This window comes from Hypanus sabinus, chromosome 16, assembly GCF_030144855.1.
Source record: "Hypanus sabinus isolate sHypSab1 chromosome 16, sHypSab1.hap1, whole genome shotgun sequence".
Lineage (NCBI taxonomy): Eukaryota > Metazoa > Chordata > Chondrichthyes > Myliobatiformes > Dasyatidae > Hypanus > Hypanus sabinus.
Genome location: NC_082721.1, coordinates 6,562,825 through 6,579,152, shown reverse-complemented (window position 1 = coordinate 6,579,152; position 16,328 = coordinate 6,562,825). Strand labels below are relative to the sequence as shown.

Genomic DNA, 16,328 nt, shown 5'->3' with positions numbered 1-16,328 from the left:
GGAACCGGGGGGGGGGCGGAGGCGGAGGGTGGGGACTTTTCCGTCCGCGCTCGAGCCACCGGCGCCCCGGAGATGGAAAGGAAGCGCTTCGAGTGCTCGGCGCTGCCCTCCGGCTGGAAGCGGGAGGAAGTGACTCGAAAGTCGGGTCTGTCGGCGGGCAAGAGCGACGTGTATTACTACAGGTGAGCGAGTGCGGGCAGTGGCCCAGGCCCGAGTAAAGGCCTCCGGGGGGCTTCGCGGGCGGCCCTAAGGTTGGGGGGGGGGGAAGCCTAGCTGCAGATGCCCACCTCCGTCCTACTCGCCGCCGGGTTGCGGTACCGGAGCATTGGGGGAGGGGGGGAGGTCGGCCGCTTGTCCCGAGGCCGGGGTGAAATGAGTTGGCCGGTTGAGGCCGAGGCCGGGTGAGACTGGTGGAGTTCTGGCCGTGTGGCGGGACGGGAGGGTGGTGGTCTGTGGTGTTGTAAGGGTGTTCGGATGGTTTAGACCCCAAACCCCTGTTTAATTGTGTGCTCCATGCTGCAAACTTCATCGCCCCCCCCCCCCAGGTTGCGCTGCACCATCCAGTCTGATGGCCTCTGCATTGTTTCCCCGCAAAGGAGGGGGACCTTTGACAAGGAAGCTCCCCTCAAAGTTGCTTTCTTTGGCGTTGTTATTTTGAGGGAAAAGGACATCAGAGTTGACCCTTATCGTTAATCCTTCCAGTTCTCTGCAACTGAATTTTTTTGTTAATTAATGCAATTTAACGGATGACTGCGTTGTCACCATCTTTTTTTTGTACGTCGCTGTAATCGAAACAGTGCAGTGCGAGCGGTGGTTTTACACGTGGCTGTCGAGTTCATTTTGTATCTGGACTTGAAATATTTCAATAGCTTTATTTACAAAAACAAAATCCCCCGCATTTGTCTGAATTTACTCTTTGTGGGATTGATGGGGCTAGTTTATCATGCAGAAATTTTCTAAGTGAAATTTATTGTAAACTGGAGAATTGCTTGAAGTTGTGTATTATTTCTTGATGGTCGTGATGCAATGCAGTCTGAGCCAGTAGAGGCAGATTTTGAAACTAGGATTTCAGTTCCACTTGATCCTGTGTTGATGGGTCGTCCTTGATGTGACTACAGCTTTTTTTTTAAAGCGTGTGCAAGCTGAAAGGGTATTGCAGTAAATTCCTTTGGGGGACGTCCAGTTACAGATGTCCAATTATGGTTCTATATCGAAATCAGAATGAGTCTTAGTTTTATTGTTTGAGCTCCGTTTGGAGTGTGGATCCAGTGCAACAGCTTTTCCACTTTAAAAACTCTCCTGCATAGGTCTGCTGTCATTTTTGGATATGATGAATGTTAAAGAAACAATTGACCTGTGACGAATATTGGACAATCTTCAGGATACAAAAGACAATTTGTTGCTACCGGCTCATTGAATGTTCTGCATTTCTACCAATAGTACAGTAGAATTGATTTCCAGTCTTAAGTATCAATGCATATTGCTGCCATCCATAAATAGAAATGTTTGCCACATAAACTTTTGTCCTACCTCTAGCATTGACTGTGATGTCTGTCTTCGCTAATTCGATTTACCTACATTCCAATCTCCCTCTGACTTTTCTAATCGTACCAGTACAGATGCTTCTAAATATACTAGTAGTATCTACCCCCACCACCACTTGTTCCTGATATTATACCTTGGATCTTAAATTTCTCCCCTCTCATCATTATAGCTTTATGGAACTCTTATAAGGTCACTCAGTCTCTTATATTTGAGCAAGAATAAAGATAGTTTATCCAAAAGGGAGGAGCTCCTGAATACAGACTACAGGGTTAGGAAGGAGGTTGAGAAGCCAGTGATAGAAAAGATAATATGCTCAAACCGATGGTTTGAGATGTCCATTTTAATGTAAGAAGCATCATAAAGCAGATGAGCTTAGAGTGTGGATCAGTACTTGAAGCTATGATGTTGTGGCCATTACAGAGACTTGAATGGCTCAAGGGCAGGAATGGTTATTTCAAGTGCCAGGCTTTGGATGTTTCAGAAAGGACAGGGAGGGAGGCAAAAGAGGTGGGGGTGTGGCACTGCTGATAAGAGATTGTGTCATGGCTGCAGAAATGGAGGGATTGTCTATTAAGTCTCTGTGGGTGAAACAGGAAGGGGTCAATAAATCTACTGGGTGTTTTTTTATAGACCACCCGGTAGTAACAGGGACATCAAGGAACATATAGGGAGACAGATTCTGGAAAGGTGTAATAGTAACAGGTGTCAGATCTCTCAGTGGGAGAGTATTTTGGAGACAGTGATCACAATTCTATCTCCTTTACGATAGCACTGGAGAGGGATAGGAACAGACAAGTTAGGAAAGTGTTTAATTGGAGTAGGGGGAAATATGAAGCTATCAGACAGGAACTTGGACGCATAAATTGGGAACAGATGTTCTCGGGGAAATGTATGGCAGAAATGTGGCAAATGTGCAGGGAATATGTGGTGTTCTGCATAGGTATGTTTCAATGAGATGGAAAGATGGTAGGGTACAAGAACCATGGTGGACAAAGGCTGTTGAAAACCTAGTCATGAAGAAAAGCTTACGAAAGGTTTGAAAAACCTTGATAGAGATCTAGAAGATAAGGCAAGCAGGAAGGAGCTTAAGAAGGAAATTAGGATAGCCGGAAGGAGCCATGAGAAGTCCTTGGCGAGCAGGATTAAGGAAAACCCGGAGGTATTCTACAAGTATGTGAAGAGCAAGAGGATACGACATGAGAGAATGTGTATGGAACCAGAAGAGATAGCAGAGGTATTTATTGAGTACTTTGCTTCAGTATTCACTACGAAAAAGGATCTTGGCAATTGGGATGAGTTATAGCGGATTGAAGAGCTTGAGTATATAGAGATTAAGAAAGGGGATGTGCTGTAGCTTTTGGAAAGCATCAAGTTGGGAAAGTCATTGGGATCGGGTGATATGTACCCCAGGCTACTGAGGGAGGAGATTGCTGAGACTCTGGCAGTGATCTTTGTATCATCAGTGGGGACAGGAGAGGTTTCAGAGGATTGGAGGGTTGCAGATGTTGTTCCCTTACTCAAGAAAGGGAGTAGAGGTAGCCCAGGAAATTTTTGACCAGTGAGTCAGGATTTATGAGTGAATATATATATATTTGGCATAATATGATTAGGAATAGTCAGCATGGCTTTGTCAAAGGCAGGTCATGCCTTACTAGCCTGATTGAATTTTTTTTTTGAGGATGTGACTAAACACAATGAAGATAGAGCAGTAGAGTATAAAAATTTCAGCAACAAGGCTTATTGGAAAAAGTAAGAAAGCATAGGATACAAGAAGACATTGCTTTGTGGATCTGGAACTGGCATGCTCACAGAAGGCAGAGTGGTTGTAGACGGATCATATTTTTTATGGAGGTCGTTGACCAGTGGTGTGCCTCAGGAATCTGTTCTAGGTCCTCTTCTCTTTGTGATTGTTATAAATTGATCTAGATGAGGAAGTGGAGGGATGGGTTAGTAAATTTGCTAATGACACAAAGGTTGGAGGTGTTGTGGATAGTGTGGAGGGCTGTCAGAGGTTACAGTGGGACGTCGATAGGATGCAAAACTGGGCTGAGAAGTGGCAGATGGCATTCAACCTAGATAAGTGTGAGGTGGTTCAGTTTGGTAGGTCAAATATGATGACAGAATATAGTATTAATGGTAAGACTCTTGGAGTGTGGAAGATCAGAGGGATCTTGGGTCTGAATCCATAGGATACTCCAAACTGCTGTGCAGGTTTACTCTGTGGCTAAGGAGGCATATGGTGCATTGGCATTCAGTCATGGGATTGAGTTTAAGAGCCAAGAGGTAATGTTACAGCTTTATAGGAGTCCTAGTCTGACCCCACTTGGAGTACTGTGCTCAGTTCTGGTCATCTCACTACAGGAGGGATGTGGAAACTATAGAAAGGGTGCAGAGGAGATTTACAGGGATGTTGCCTGGATTGGGGAGTATGCCTTATGAGAATAGGTTGAATGAACTTGGCCTTTTCTCCTTGGAGCAATGGAGGATGAGAGGTGACATGATAGAGGTGTATAAGATGATGAGAGGCATTGGTCGTGTGGATAGTCAGGGGCTTTTTTCCAGGGCTGAAATGGTTGCCACAAGAGGACACAGGTTTAAGGTTCTGGGGAGTAGGTACCTTAATCTGGTCAGGGAAATTGAAGAGGTGACAGAGAGGAGCTATAGGCAAGTAGTCACACACCGGGGCCACAGGAGACAGATAAGTGGGTAACAGCCAGGAGAGGGAAGGGCAAGAGTCAGGTACCAGAAAATACCCGTGGCAGTCCCCCTTAACAATAAGTACTCCTGTTTGAGTACTGTGGGGGGGGGGTGGAGAGAATGACCTACCTGGGGGAAGCGACAGTGGCCGCACCTCAGGCACATAGTCTGGCCCTGTAGCTCATAAGGGTTGGGAAAGGAAGAGGATGGCAGCAGTGATAGGGGACTCTGTAGTTAGGGGATCAGACTAGTGATTTTGTGGGTGCAGGAAAGAAACGTGGATGGTAGTTTGCCTCCCAGGTGCCAGGGTCCAGGATTTTTCTGATCGCATCTACGATATCCTGAAGTGGGAAGAGGTCAACCAGAGGTCGTGGTACGGATTGGTACCACCGACATAGGTAGGAAAAGGGAGGAGGTCCTGAAAACAGACTACAGGGAGTTAGGAAGGAAGTTGAGAAGCAAGAACTCAAAGGTAGTAATCTCGACATTACTGCCTGTGCCACATGACAGTGAGAACAGGAATAGAGTGAGGTGGAGGATAAATGCGTGGCTGAGAGATTGGGGCAGGGATTCACCTTTCTGGATCATTGGGAACTCTTTTGGGGCAGGCATGACCTGTATAATAAGGATGGGTTGTTTATGAATCTGAGGGGGATCAATAACCTGGCAGGGTGGTTTGCTAAGGCTACTGGGGAAGAGTTTAAACTAGAATTGCTGGGATGGGAACCAAACTGAAGAGATGGAGGAAGGGGTGGTTGGCTCACAAATTGAGAAAGCTTGTAAGCAGTGTGATAGGAAGGATAGGCAGATGAAAGAGAAGGGATGCGCTCAGACTGATGTTTTTAAATGTGTCTATTTTAATGCAAGAAGCATCATGAACAATGCAGATGAGCTTAGAGCATGGATCTTGGAGCTTGGAACTATCATGTTGTGGCCATTACAGAAACTTGGATGCCAGGATTTAGATGTTTTAAAAAGGACAGGGAGGTCGGTAAAAGGTGGTGGCGTGACATTGCTGATCAGAAATAGTATCATGGATGAAGTCGTGGAGGGATTGTCTACTGAGTCTCTGTGGGTGGAAGTTAGAAACAGGAAGGGGTCAATAACTCTACTGGGTGCTTTTTATAGACCACTCAATAGTAACAAGGACATCGAAGAGCAGATAGGGAGACAGGTTCTGGAAAGGTATAAAATTAACAGGGTTGTCGATGTGGGAGATTTTAATTTCCCAACATTGATTGGCATCTCCCTAGAGCAAGGGGTTTACATGGGGTGGAGTTCGTTAGGTGTGTTTAGGAAGGTTTCCTTACACAATATGTAGATAAGCATACAAGAGGAGAGGCTGTACTTGACCTGGTACGAGTATGTAAAGAGCAAGAGAATAAGACGTGAGAGAATAGGACCGATCAAGTATGACAGTGGAAGAATGTTCCATGGAAGCAGAGGTACTTAATGCGTACTTTGCCTCAGTATTCATGACAGAAAATGACCTTGGCAATTGTAGGAATGACTTACAATGGATTGAAAAGCTTGAGCATGTAAGCATTAAGAAAAAAAGATGTGCTGGAGCTTTTGGAACGCATCAAGTTGGATAAGTCACTGAGACCAGACGAGATATACCCCAGGCTACTGTGGGAGACGAGGGAGGAGATTGCTGAGCCACTGGCAATGATCTTTGCATCATCACTGGGTACACGGGAGGCTCCAGAGGATTGGAGGGTTATGGATGTTGTTTCCTTATTCAAGAAAGGGAGTAGAGGAAGTTAAAGACAAGTGAGTCTTAAATCAGTTGATGGAAAAGATCCTGAGAGGCAGAATTTATGAACATTTGGAGAGGCATAACATGATTAGGAATAGTCAGCACGGCTTTGTCAAAGTCAGGTCTTGCTTTACGAGCCTGATTGAATTTTTTGAGGATGAAGGATGAACACGTTGATGAAAGTAGAGCAGTAGATGTAGTGTATATGGAATTCAGCAAAGCATTTGATAAGGTACCCCATGCAAGGCTTATTAAGAAGTAAGCATGGAATCCAAGGGGACCTTGCTCTGTGGATCCAGAATTGGCTTGCCCACAAGATGCAAAGAGTGGTTGTAGACAGGTCATATTCTGCATGGAAGTTGGTGACCAGTGGTGTGCCTCAGGAATCTCGTACTCTTCCTGATTTTTATAAATGACCTGGATGAGGAAGTGGAGGGATGGGTTAGTAAGTTTGCTGATGACCCAAAAGTTGGGGGTGTTGTAGATTGTGTGGAGGGCTGTCAGAGGTTACAACAGAACACTGATAGGGTGCAAAAATGGACTGAGAAGTGGCAGATGGAGTTCAAGCCAGGTAAGTGTGAAGTGGCTCATTTTGATAGGTCAAGTATGATGGCAGAATATAGTATCAATGGTAAGACTCTTGGCAGTGTGGAGGATCAGAAAGATCTTGGGGTCCAAGTCCATAGGACAGTCAAAGATGCTGTGTAGGTTGACTGTGGTTAAGGCATATGGTGTACTGGCCTTCATCAACTGTGGGACTGAGTTCAAGAGCCGAAAGGTAATGTTACAGCTATATAGGACCGTGGTCAGACCCCACTTGGAGTATTGTGCTCATTTCTGGACACCACTACAGGAAGAATGTGGAAATTATATAAAGGGTGCAGAGGAGATCTACAAGGCTGTTGCCTGGATTGGGGAGCATGCCTTATGAGAATAAATTGAGCGAGCTTGGTCTTTTCTCCTTGGAGCGTCAGAGGATGAGAGGTGACCTGATAAAGGTGTACAAGATGGTGAGAGACATTGATCTTGTGGATAGTCAGAGGCTTTTTCCCAGGGCTGAAATGGCTAACATGAGGGCACAGTTTTAAGGTGCCTGGAAGTAGGTACAGAGGAGATGTTGAGATAAGTGTTTTGGAAAGAGTGGTGAGAGACGGTGGTGGAGGTGGATATGAAAGGGTCTTTTAAGAGCCTTCTAGATAGATAGATGGATCTTAGAAAAATATAGAGCTACAGGTAACCCTAGGTAATTTCTAAACTAAGTACTTGTTAGGTACAGCTTTGTGGGCCGAAGGGCCTGTATTGTGCTATAGGTTTTCTATGTTTCTAATCTCTATACCTAAAGGAAAAACTGAATCATCCTGGTTACCCTCTTCTGCATTCTCTGCCAGAACATCTGTAGAGTCTTGAGCAGCTTACCTTGTTTTAAGGGTTGCTGCCTATATTTTTTGCCTAAATACCCTTTTTGAACAAAGGAACAGTATCAGAGGTGACCAAAAAATGTCGGCACAAGGAGGCATAAGACATAGTTGAGTTTTCAGGTACTTAAATGTGACTTTTTTTCCAAGGAAGAATATGTTGGCATTTCGGCAAAGGAAATGAGTTTCTGTATGAACTAAAGTTGGTCCATGTGAAGTGAGTAACTCATCTGGACCAGAAGGAATGTAATTCTACTTTGTCAGGAAGACCTTAAAAGCTTTCTGCTTTCTAGACAATTGGGCTCAGACTGGGCAGTCAATTTGTCCAAGTGTGGATTGGTTAGAGAAAGCTTTCAAAAATTTCTTAAAGACAAATCGTTTTGTCTGACTTGGTATTTATTTGAAGCACCAGAGAGTTGATCTGTATGTGGATTCAGAGGATTTGATAAAATATCTTCTACTTGTCATCAAGATTTAAACCCATGAATCAAAAAGAGCTGCAACACTGTGGATGTGAAATTGTCTTTGTAACAGTATATCTGTTTATTGACTGTAGCTCAGTGTTTGTTACCATCATTCCTACAGTCCCAGGTCTTTGTACTTCCCTTTGCAACTGGATCCTCAGCTTCCTAACTGGAAGATCACAATCTATATGGATTGGAAATAACATCTCCACCAACACTGCTACACCACTGGGGTGTGTGCTAGCCCTGTACCTCCCATGATGGGCTAGGCATAGCTCAATTGACATCTATAAATTTGCTGTTACAAACATTATTGGCAGAATCTCAGATGGTGATGAGAGGGCATACAGGAGTGAGATATACCAACTAGTTGAGTGGTGGTGTAACAACAACCTTGCACTCAATATCAGCAAGACTAAAGATCTGATTGTGGACTTCAGGAAGGATAATGCGAAGGAACTCAAAACCAATCCTCATTGAGGGATCAGAAGTGCAGAGAGTGAGCAATTTCAAGTTCCTGAGTGTCAGTATCTGAGGACCTAACCTGGTTGCAGTGGATTGATGCTGGAGGGAGAGAGAAACCGGAAAATTATAGACCAGTTAGTCTGACATCGGTGGTGGGGAAAATGTTAGTCGGTTATCAAAGGTGTGGTAACAGCACATTTGGAAAGAGGTGAAATCATCGGACAAAGTCAACATGGATTTGTGAAAGGAAAACCATGTCTGACGAATCTTATAGAATTTTTTGAAGATGTAACTAGAGTGGATAGGGGAGAGCCAGTGGATGTGGTATACTTAGATTTTCAAAAGGCTTTTGACAAGGTCCCACACAGAAGATTAGTGTGCAAACTTAAAGCACACAGTATTGGGGGTATGGTATTGATGTGGATAGAGAATTGGTTGGCAGACAGGAAGCAAAGAGTGGGAGTAAACGGAACCTTTTCAGAATGGCAGTCAGTGACTAGTGGGGTACCGCAAGGCTCAGTGCTGGGACCCCAGTTGTTTACAATATATATTAATGATTTAGACGAGGGAATTAAATGCAGCATCTCCAAGTTTGTGGATGACACGAAGCTGGGCGGTGGTGTTAGCTGTGAGGAGGATGCTAAGAGGATGCAGGGTGACTTGGATAGGTTAGGTGAGTGGGCAAATTCATGGCAGATGCAATTTAATGTGGATAAATGTGAGGTTATCCACTTTGGTTGCAAGAACAGGAAAACAGATTACTGTACACCAGTCATTGAAGGTGGGCATGCAGGTACAGCAGGTGGTGAAAAAGGTAAATGGTATGTTGGCATTCATAGCAAAAGGATCTGAGTACAGGAGCAGGGAGGTTCTACTGAAGTTGTACAAGGCCTTGGTGAGACTGCACCTAGAATATTGTGTGCAGTTTTGGTCCCCTAATCTGAGGAAAGACATTCTTGCCATAGAGGGAGTACAGAGAAGGTTCACCAGATTGATTCCTGGAATGGCAGGACTTTCATATGAAGTAAGACTGGATTGACTAGGCTTATACTCACTGGAATTTAGAAGATTGAGGGGGGATCTTATTGAAGCATATAAAATTCTAAAGGGATTGGACAGGCTAGGTGCAGGAAGATTGTTTCCAATGTTGGGGAAGTCCAGAACGAGGGGTCACAGTTTAAGGACAAAGGGGAAGCCTTTTAGGACCGAGATGAGGAAAAACTTCTTCACACACAGAGTGGTGAATGTATGGAATTCTCTGCCACAGGAAACAGTTGAGGCTGGTTCATTGGCTATATTTAAGAGGAAGTTAGATATGGCCCTTGTGGCTAAAGGGATCAGGGGGTATGGAGAAAAAGCAGGTACAGGGTTCTGAGTTGGATGATCAGCCATGATCATACTGAATGGTGGTGCAGGCTCGAAGGGCCGAAGGGCCTACTCCTGCACCTACTTTCTATGTTTCTATGCTGTAAGGAAGGCAAGTCAGTGGTTACATTTCATTTGAAGTTTGGGGAGATTTAGTTTGTCACCTAAAATACTCAGGCTTCTACACATGTACCATGCAGAACATTCTGACTGGCTGCATCACCGTCTGTTATGTGGGGACTACTGCACAAGATTAAAGTAAGTTGCAGAAACTTGTAAAATTAGTCAGCTCCATCATAGGTACTGGCCTCTGTAGTATCCATGACATCTTCAAGGAGTGGTGCCTCAAAGCTGGCATCGATCATTAAGGAATCCCCCACCCCTCAGCACATGCCCTCTTCTCATTGTTACCTTCAGGAAGGAGGTACAGAAGCCTGAAAGCACATTCAGCAATTCAGGAACAGCTTCTTCCCCTCTGCTGACCAATGTCTAAATGGACGTTGAATCCATGAACACTACCTCACTACTTTTTTATTTCTGTTTTTGCGAGATTTATTTTGACTTGACTTGCATATATATATTTACTGTAATCCAGTTTCTATATCTTGTATTGTACTGCTGCTGTAAAGTTAAGTTTCAGGACACATGCTGGTGATATTAAACATGATTCTGATAATAGTTGCAAAGAACTTTTTGGGGGGGTGCTGGAGGGAAGTGTATAATGGAGCTTTTCGGGTGTTAAGATGGTCCCTTTTTACGCTGATGCCTTGAACTTGAGTCAGAATAGATGACTTAATGAAGGTGGGTGGGTGGCAGATGAAATTTAACACTGAGGAGTATTCTTAAGCCCATCACCCCAATTGGGGCAAGGGTCAGCAGAGTCCTCTTTCCTGGGCCAGTCTTTCAGATTGTTCTCAGGTATAGCCCATCTTGCATCAAAGTGAAGATCTTTCCTGGGGATGTGGTTGCTTAGCCCCATGCCCAACTTTCCTTTCACAGCCAGGCTTGAGACCATGGCAGAGTTACTGAGAAGTATGGCTTTTTAACATTTAGTAGCAAGAATAAGGCACGATCCTGAAAGGTATAAGAGCAGTGGATGTATGTGTATAGTTCATTGACCAAGGCAAGACAGCTTGAGAAAGTGGTTAAACAAATCCCAAGTTTTATAAAAGTACTACAGCAGAGATTTATAAGTCTAAAAATCTGCTGTGTCTGCAGTTGAAGTATTGTCCAATTTTAGGCACTACTAAGGAAGGTGTAATAGGTTGTCAGATTTGTTAAGACTTTAGTTGTGTGGATAGACTGGGCTTGTTCTCTTTTGAATGTTATAGATTGCAATGAAATATGGAGGCATTAAAAGAAAACAACTTGTGAATGAGGAAAGCCTGTTCTATGCAGTGAGTGGTGAGGTTCTAGAATACATCTCTAATTATAGGGAGGTGGATTCAACTGTGGATTTCATAAGGGTGGGGCAAGTTGGAAAGCTGTTGAGGCCAGTACAGTACAGGCTCCATCCATGTTGTAATTGTTTCTATAGCTTTAAAATTGCACTTGCAGTTTACCTGGAAGTGATGGTTTGTTCAGAGTTCACAGTGGATCTTTTTAAGTGTGTATATATCACATGCTACTTTAAAATTTTCTTGTAGGCACTTGCAATAGAACAAAGTAGTACATTAGAATCGGTGGGAAAAACTACTAAGCAACCAATGTGCAAAAGGAGACAAACTGCAACTAAAAAAAATAATAAATAATGCTGAGAACATGAGATAGTGTCTTTGTAAGTGAGTCCATAATTTGTGGAATTGGTTCAGTGTTAAGGTGAGTGAAGCTGACCCTGTGGTTGTAGGGTAATAAGTGTTTTGCCATCAGTGAATTATTCTTGAACTGCAATGCCTGTTATCAAACATGTCAAATGGCAGCTTATTTGTGCACACGAACTGCTACATCAATGTTGGGTAAAACTGTAGGCTCTAAATTGCAACATAACTAATGAGTGAGGGGAAATTTAATAATTTTAAACCAGCGTAATCCTAGAGTAATAAGTCTAAAGCAAATCAATACATTATAAATTGGAATATCCTAATATATATCATCAAGCTGTTGCTGTAATAAAGTATTTGGACCTTTTGATATTAAGTTTGTTACAGGGTCAGGTTTAATATCACTGGCATATGTCAATTGTAATTTATAGATTTTATTGTAATAACAAAACACATCAAAACTAAATGAAGCAAAGAAATAAAAACAGTGAGGTAGTCTTGAATGAAAGGTCTTGGCCCGAAATGTCGACTGTGTACTTTTTTTTCCCTATAAGATGCTGCGTGGCTTGCTGAGTTCCTCCTGCAACATTTTGTGTGTCTTGCTTGGATTACCAGCAAGCAACTGCAGATTTTCTCTTGTTTGTGAGGCAGTGTGCATGGATTCATTGTCAATTCAGAAATCTGATGGCAGAGGACAAGAAATTGTTCTTAAGGTTCCTGTACTCACCACCTTGATGGTAGTAGTAAGAAGAGGGCATGTCCTGGGTAATGAGGCCCCTTAATGACAAGTGCCACCTTTTTAAGACATCCCTTTTTGAAGATGTCTTCAATACTGGAGAGGCTATTGCCCACGATGGAGCTGGCTGAGATTATAACTTTTCCAATCCTGTGCAATGATCCCTCCATAGCAGGCAGTAATGCAACCAGTTAGAATGCTCTTCACTATACATTTGTGGCAATTTGCAAGACACTGGTCATATACCAATTCTCAAACTCCTGATAAAATTTACTGCTGAAATTGAGAAATAAATCCAGTAATTATGTTCAGCTTTATAAGTTTACTCTTTCATTATGATTCTTCTGAATGTGTAATTATGAAGTTTCAAGACAGTGGGCTTAAAGAACCAGCATGCTCTGCAGTATCATTAAAAATGACAGTCTGAAATTCAAGCCGTTCCAACTTGGGAGGAAGTCTTCATAGAAAATCACCATCTGAATTTAAGATTCAGAATTGAGATGCAGAAAGTTGGTCTAACAGATGTCAATTAGACAAATGGTAACATAGCATTGTCATTTCTTCTTGCTGCATACTCAGGATGTACATGTTTAAATTCAGTGAATTTGGGCCATATGGCAGGTGGATTTTATAAGACTTCAGTGTTCTGCCATTGGGAACCAAGTATTTCAGAAACTTACATTCTCAAATCCTTTTTTTTCCCCCACTGAAATAAAAGAAAATGTCACTGTTGAAAATAAAAGCTGAGGTGCGAGTCTTGCCTCAAGATGAAGGTGTTTGACAATGTGTATTTGTCCAAGAAGCGATTGAATATTTCAACCCAATGATTGGGGTCAAATGAAGTTACTGGTGAAATCCAGTACAACTGGAACTACCGTACAACAGGAGCACAAGTGACTAGCAGTGACCTGTTTGCTTTGAAAGTCAGACACCGACACCTAAAGCAAAGCTTGAAGATGCATGAGACCCACACATTTAAGTTGAAAACATTTTGAATCAGTAGTTCTCTACATAAGTTGATGAAATAAAAATGTAATAATTTGATTGGGAAGAGGGTAAAATTTTGGTTACAAAACTGTTGATCTGCACTTGTAAAAGTATTAATGTCTTCATGTCCTGCATAATGTGCTGATCTGGTCATTTATCTGAAAGTCAAGCTAGCATAGCACTGTCCAAAATGGTTTTTAAAATACTCTGGAAATCATAATGGGGCAGTATCCAGTTTTTGTTATTTGCATGGTGACTGCAGGAGCATTGGTTTATTTAAGGCAAGCCTCTATCAAAGCAACTGCAAGGCCACTTGCAAATCAAAACTCATTAAGGCACCATTTTTTGTTCTGTATTAAATATGGGGCATTTCCACATTAATATGTACCTGTCAGTGTTGTTAGAGGTTTGGGAATATTATTTATTTGGATTAGTTTCTTCACAACAGTCCTTCATGTAGTGGAGTTAATTGAAATGAATGCAGTTAGTTCAATAGTGCTAGATGTTTCAGGGTAAAGAAATTTTATACCAAAAGTTTCCTAAATCTGTCATTCGGAAATATCTTGTTATGTTTGAGTGTGGGGTGCTCTTCAGATAAATTGGTTGTATTTGCTTTGTTAATTTCATTTTACCTGCTTATATTAAACTTAAATGCTCTTTATGCACCAGCAAGAATATGGGAATACTTCACTACAAAAGTTCTTGTCAAAACCTAATTAAGGGATCATTGTATGTAAAAACACCCTTGACTAAATTTTCACAAAAAAATCATTGACCTAATATAGTTCTGTAAGTTAAAACAATTGATTTGTGTACAGCATATTCTTAGAAAATGCAATGACTTGTTCATCTATCTTAATGGGTTAAAAGATGAAATTTGACCCAAGTTTTGGGCAATCCCTGAATAACGTAGGCTAAAATTATGTCTAGTACATGTGGCTGCACCATTGATGACAGAGCACTTGGGGAGTATCATGGAAAATAAGTTTTAAAATCAGTTCTGTGAACTTGAATATTTTACTTCCTCAATTGCAGTTAGACATTGATGAGATGGATGATCTATCATCATTACTGATACTGATTCATTCACTCCAAAGGTTTTATGTAGGTGTAGTAAATGAGGTAGAGGTGAAGAAAAGTTGTTTTTTGATTCCAGGTGTTTCCAGTGGAAGATGATTCTCATCTTTGTGCCTTCCTTTTCAAATCGTTTGATTAAGACAAATTTGACTGGCTTTCCCCTTTCTCTTCCTGACCCTACAATTGTCAATCTTGTTGAGTGTTTGGCAAATACTATTTATTGTTTGGTAATTACTTTGGTTTTGATTTAATAGATTGAAAAATTAAGTATGTGGTGACTATAACCCCCTTAAGAATTCATGTATTCAAAATGCTGTGGATAATGTTTCTTGTGGAAAGGTGCAATGACAGTAATCTGATTAGAACAATTTTCAAGTGAAGAATAAATTAAACTCTTGGATCTCATGTTAAATTGGTACATTTTTTCTGCGGGTCACTAGATGATTGGAAGTAGTTCATTTTTTCATTCTTCGCAGGTTGAGCACAGAAATGGCACAAAGTTTCTGCACCACTTAACTCGGTATTGTTTGTGTATTTGTATAGCACCCACTTAATACTATAAATATTGTGCTATTTGCAAGTTATTTATAAATTAATTTGGACCTATTAGCTGGTCATTTACGGTGATGCTTATTTCAAAGAAAGAACCAGTTGCTTTCTGCCCTTTTCCCCTCACACCAATTTCCTTCCATTCCCATATTTTCTGCCAATCTCCATATCATCAAAAGCACAGTGGGTCACAAGACTCTTCTAATATCGTCCAGTTCCAGTGCTGTTAAACTCTAGACCTTTTCTGTTGTTGCAATTGTGGATCCCAAATTCTCCACTTTAGATTAAAGGTGCAACAAATTCTCAACATGTCCCAAATTTCCAAGATCTTCCTCCTGCCTCCTCTCACACTCTTCCCCTCAAGTGCCTCCAATGATTCTGAACCCCAGGGCCTTTGTTTCTACTTAAGTTCTAAAGATACTGGAATTTTAAAACTAAAAATAAGGTGAGAAGCATAAGAATTAAGCCTGATTTAGTGTTGTGAAATCTTGAGGTAAAGTTCATGGTAATTAGATTTTAAAGTTCATCTTACTGCATGGCATATGCTCGTTAGTGCAATCATTGGTTCACAAAAGAATGGCATATAAATTAGACTTCTGGGCTTCCTAATTCAACATAAAATTTATTTTACTAAATACGTTTTTGTAGTTGCTGTCCTTGCTAACCCCAGCTGTCAGTATGCCTGCAATGGATGTTTTCAATTGAGAATTTATGATTGGGTTTGAAGTTCTGCAATAGTAGCATGAAAGGTGGCTGTTCAGCCCAGCAAGTGCAAGCACACTCTAGCTAGTGTCACTCTTCTGACCTCATGACCCTGCAACTTTTCCTCTCCTTTTCCCCTCAGCCACCAAGTGCTTACCTGCAGTTTCCCTTTGAACATCATGATTGAAACTACATACCCCAGTCCTGGAGCTGCCTCTTCTAGATACAAGCCACTTATTTTGCAGATCATTCTTCCTCGTGTCACTTCTGGTTCTATCGCTGAATGTCTTAATTTTGTGTCCTTGATTAAATTGGGAAGCTTGGAAGTTTGTTTCTGCACAAAATGTAAGATATATGGGGGGGGGGGGGGGGCATTAAAACTAAGAAATGTAGTACAGTATCAGTAGACTTCATTAGAAAGTTTCTTCCTAATTTTTGCCAGGTCATTCATAGTAAGTAATTTTCTTGCTGAGACAGTGACATTCAATGGATAAATAATTCAAGATTATGCTTGATAAACATATGCAGGTCTCAGGTCTCATCTTGAAATTAATTTTCTGGTGAGTAGGAAGCCCAAATGCTCCTAAATGGACCAATGATCAGTACAGATCTTAAATACATTAAGTTGGTTAATGGAAATAATTTCCAGCAAAAAAGTAGTTCAAATATATGTTTATTAACTTACTTCAGTTGTCATTAAAACTACTAATAGTCCAAACCCTTTGTGTCAAAAGTGGTATCATTTTATAGTTTGAGTTCTCAGTGAAAGTGATGGGGCGGGAAGAATTCAGAATGCTTAATGTGTTC

The 16,328-nt window shown here is 41.7% G+C and overlaps 1 protein-coding gene across 4 annotated transcripts in view; it reads left to right on the top strand.

Annotated features, from left to right (window-relative positions):
• Positions 1-16,328, top strand: part of mbd3a (methyl-CpG binding domain protein 3a) — a 34,968-nt gene continuing 18,640 nt past the window's right edge. For 2 of the 4 annotated variants that reach the window (XM_059991042.1, XM_059991039.1), the window contains exon 1: positions 2-182. In XM_059991042.1, the coding sequence (XP_059847025.1) occupies positions 73-182 (110 nt within the window). In that variant the 5' untranslated portion in view covers positions 2-72. Of the gene's footprint in view, positions 183-16,328 lie in introns of all 4 variants that reach the window. The other 2 variants (XM_059991041.1, XM_059991040.1) reach the window with 2 other exon arrangements.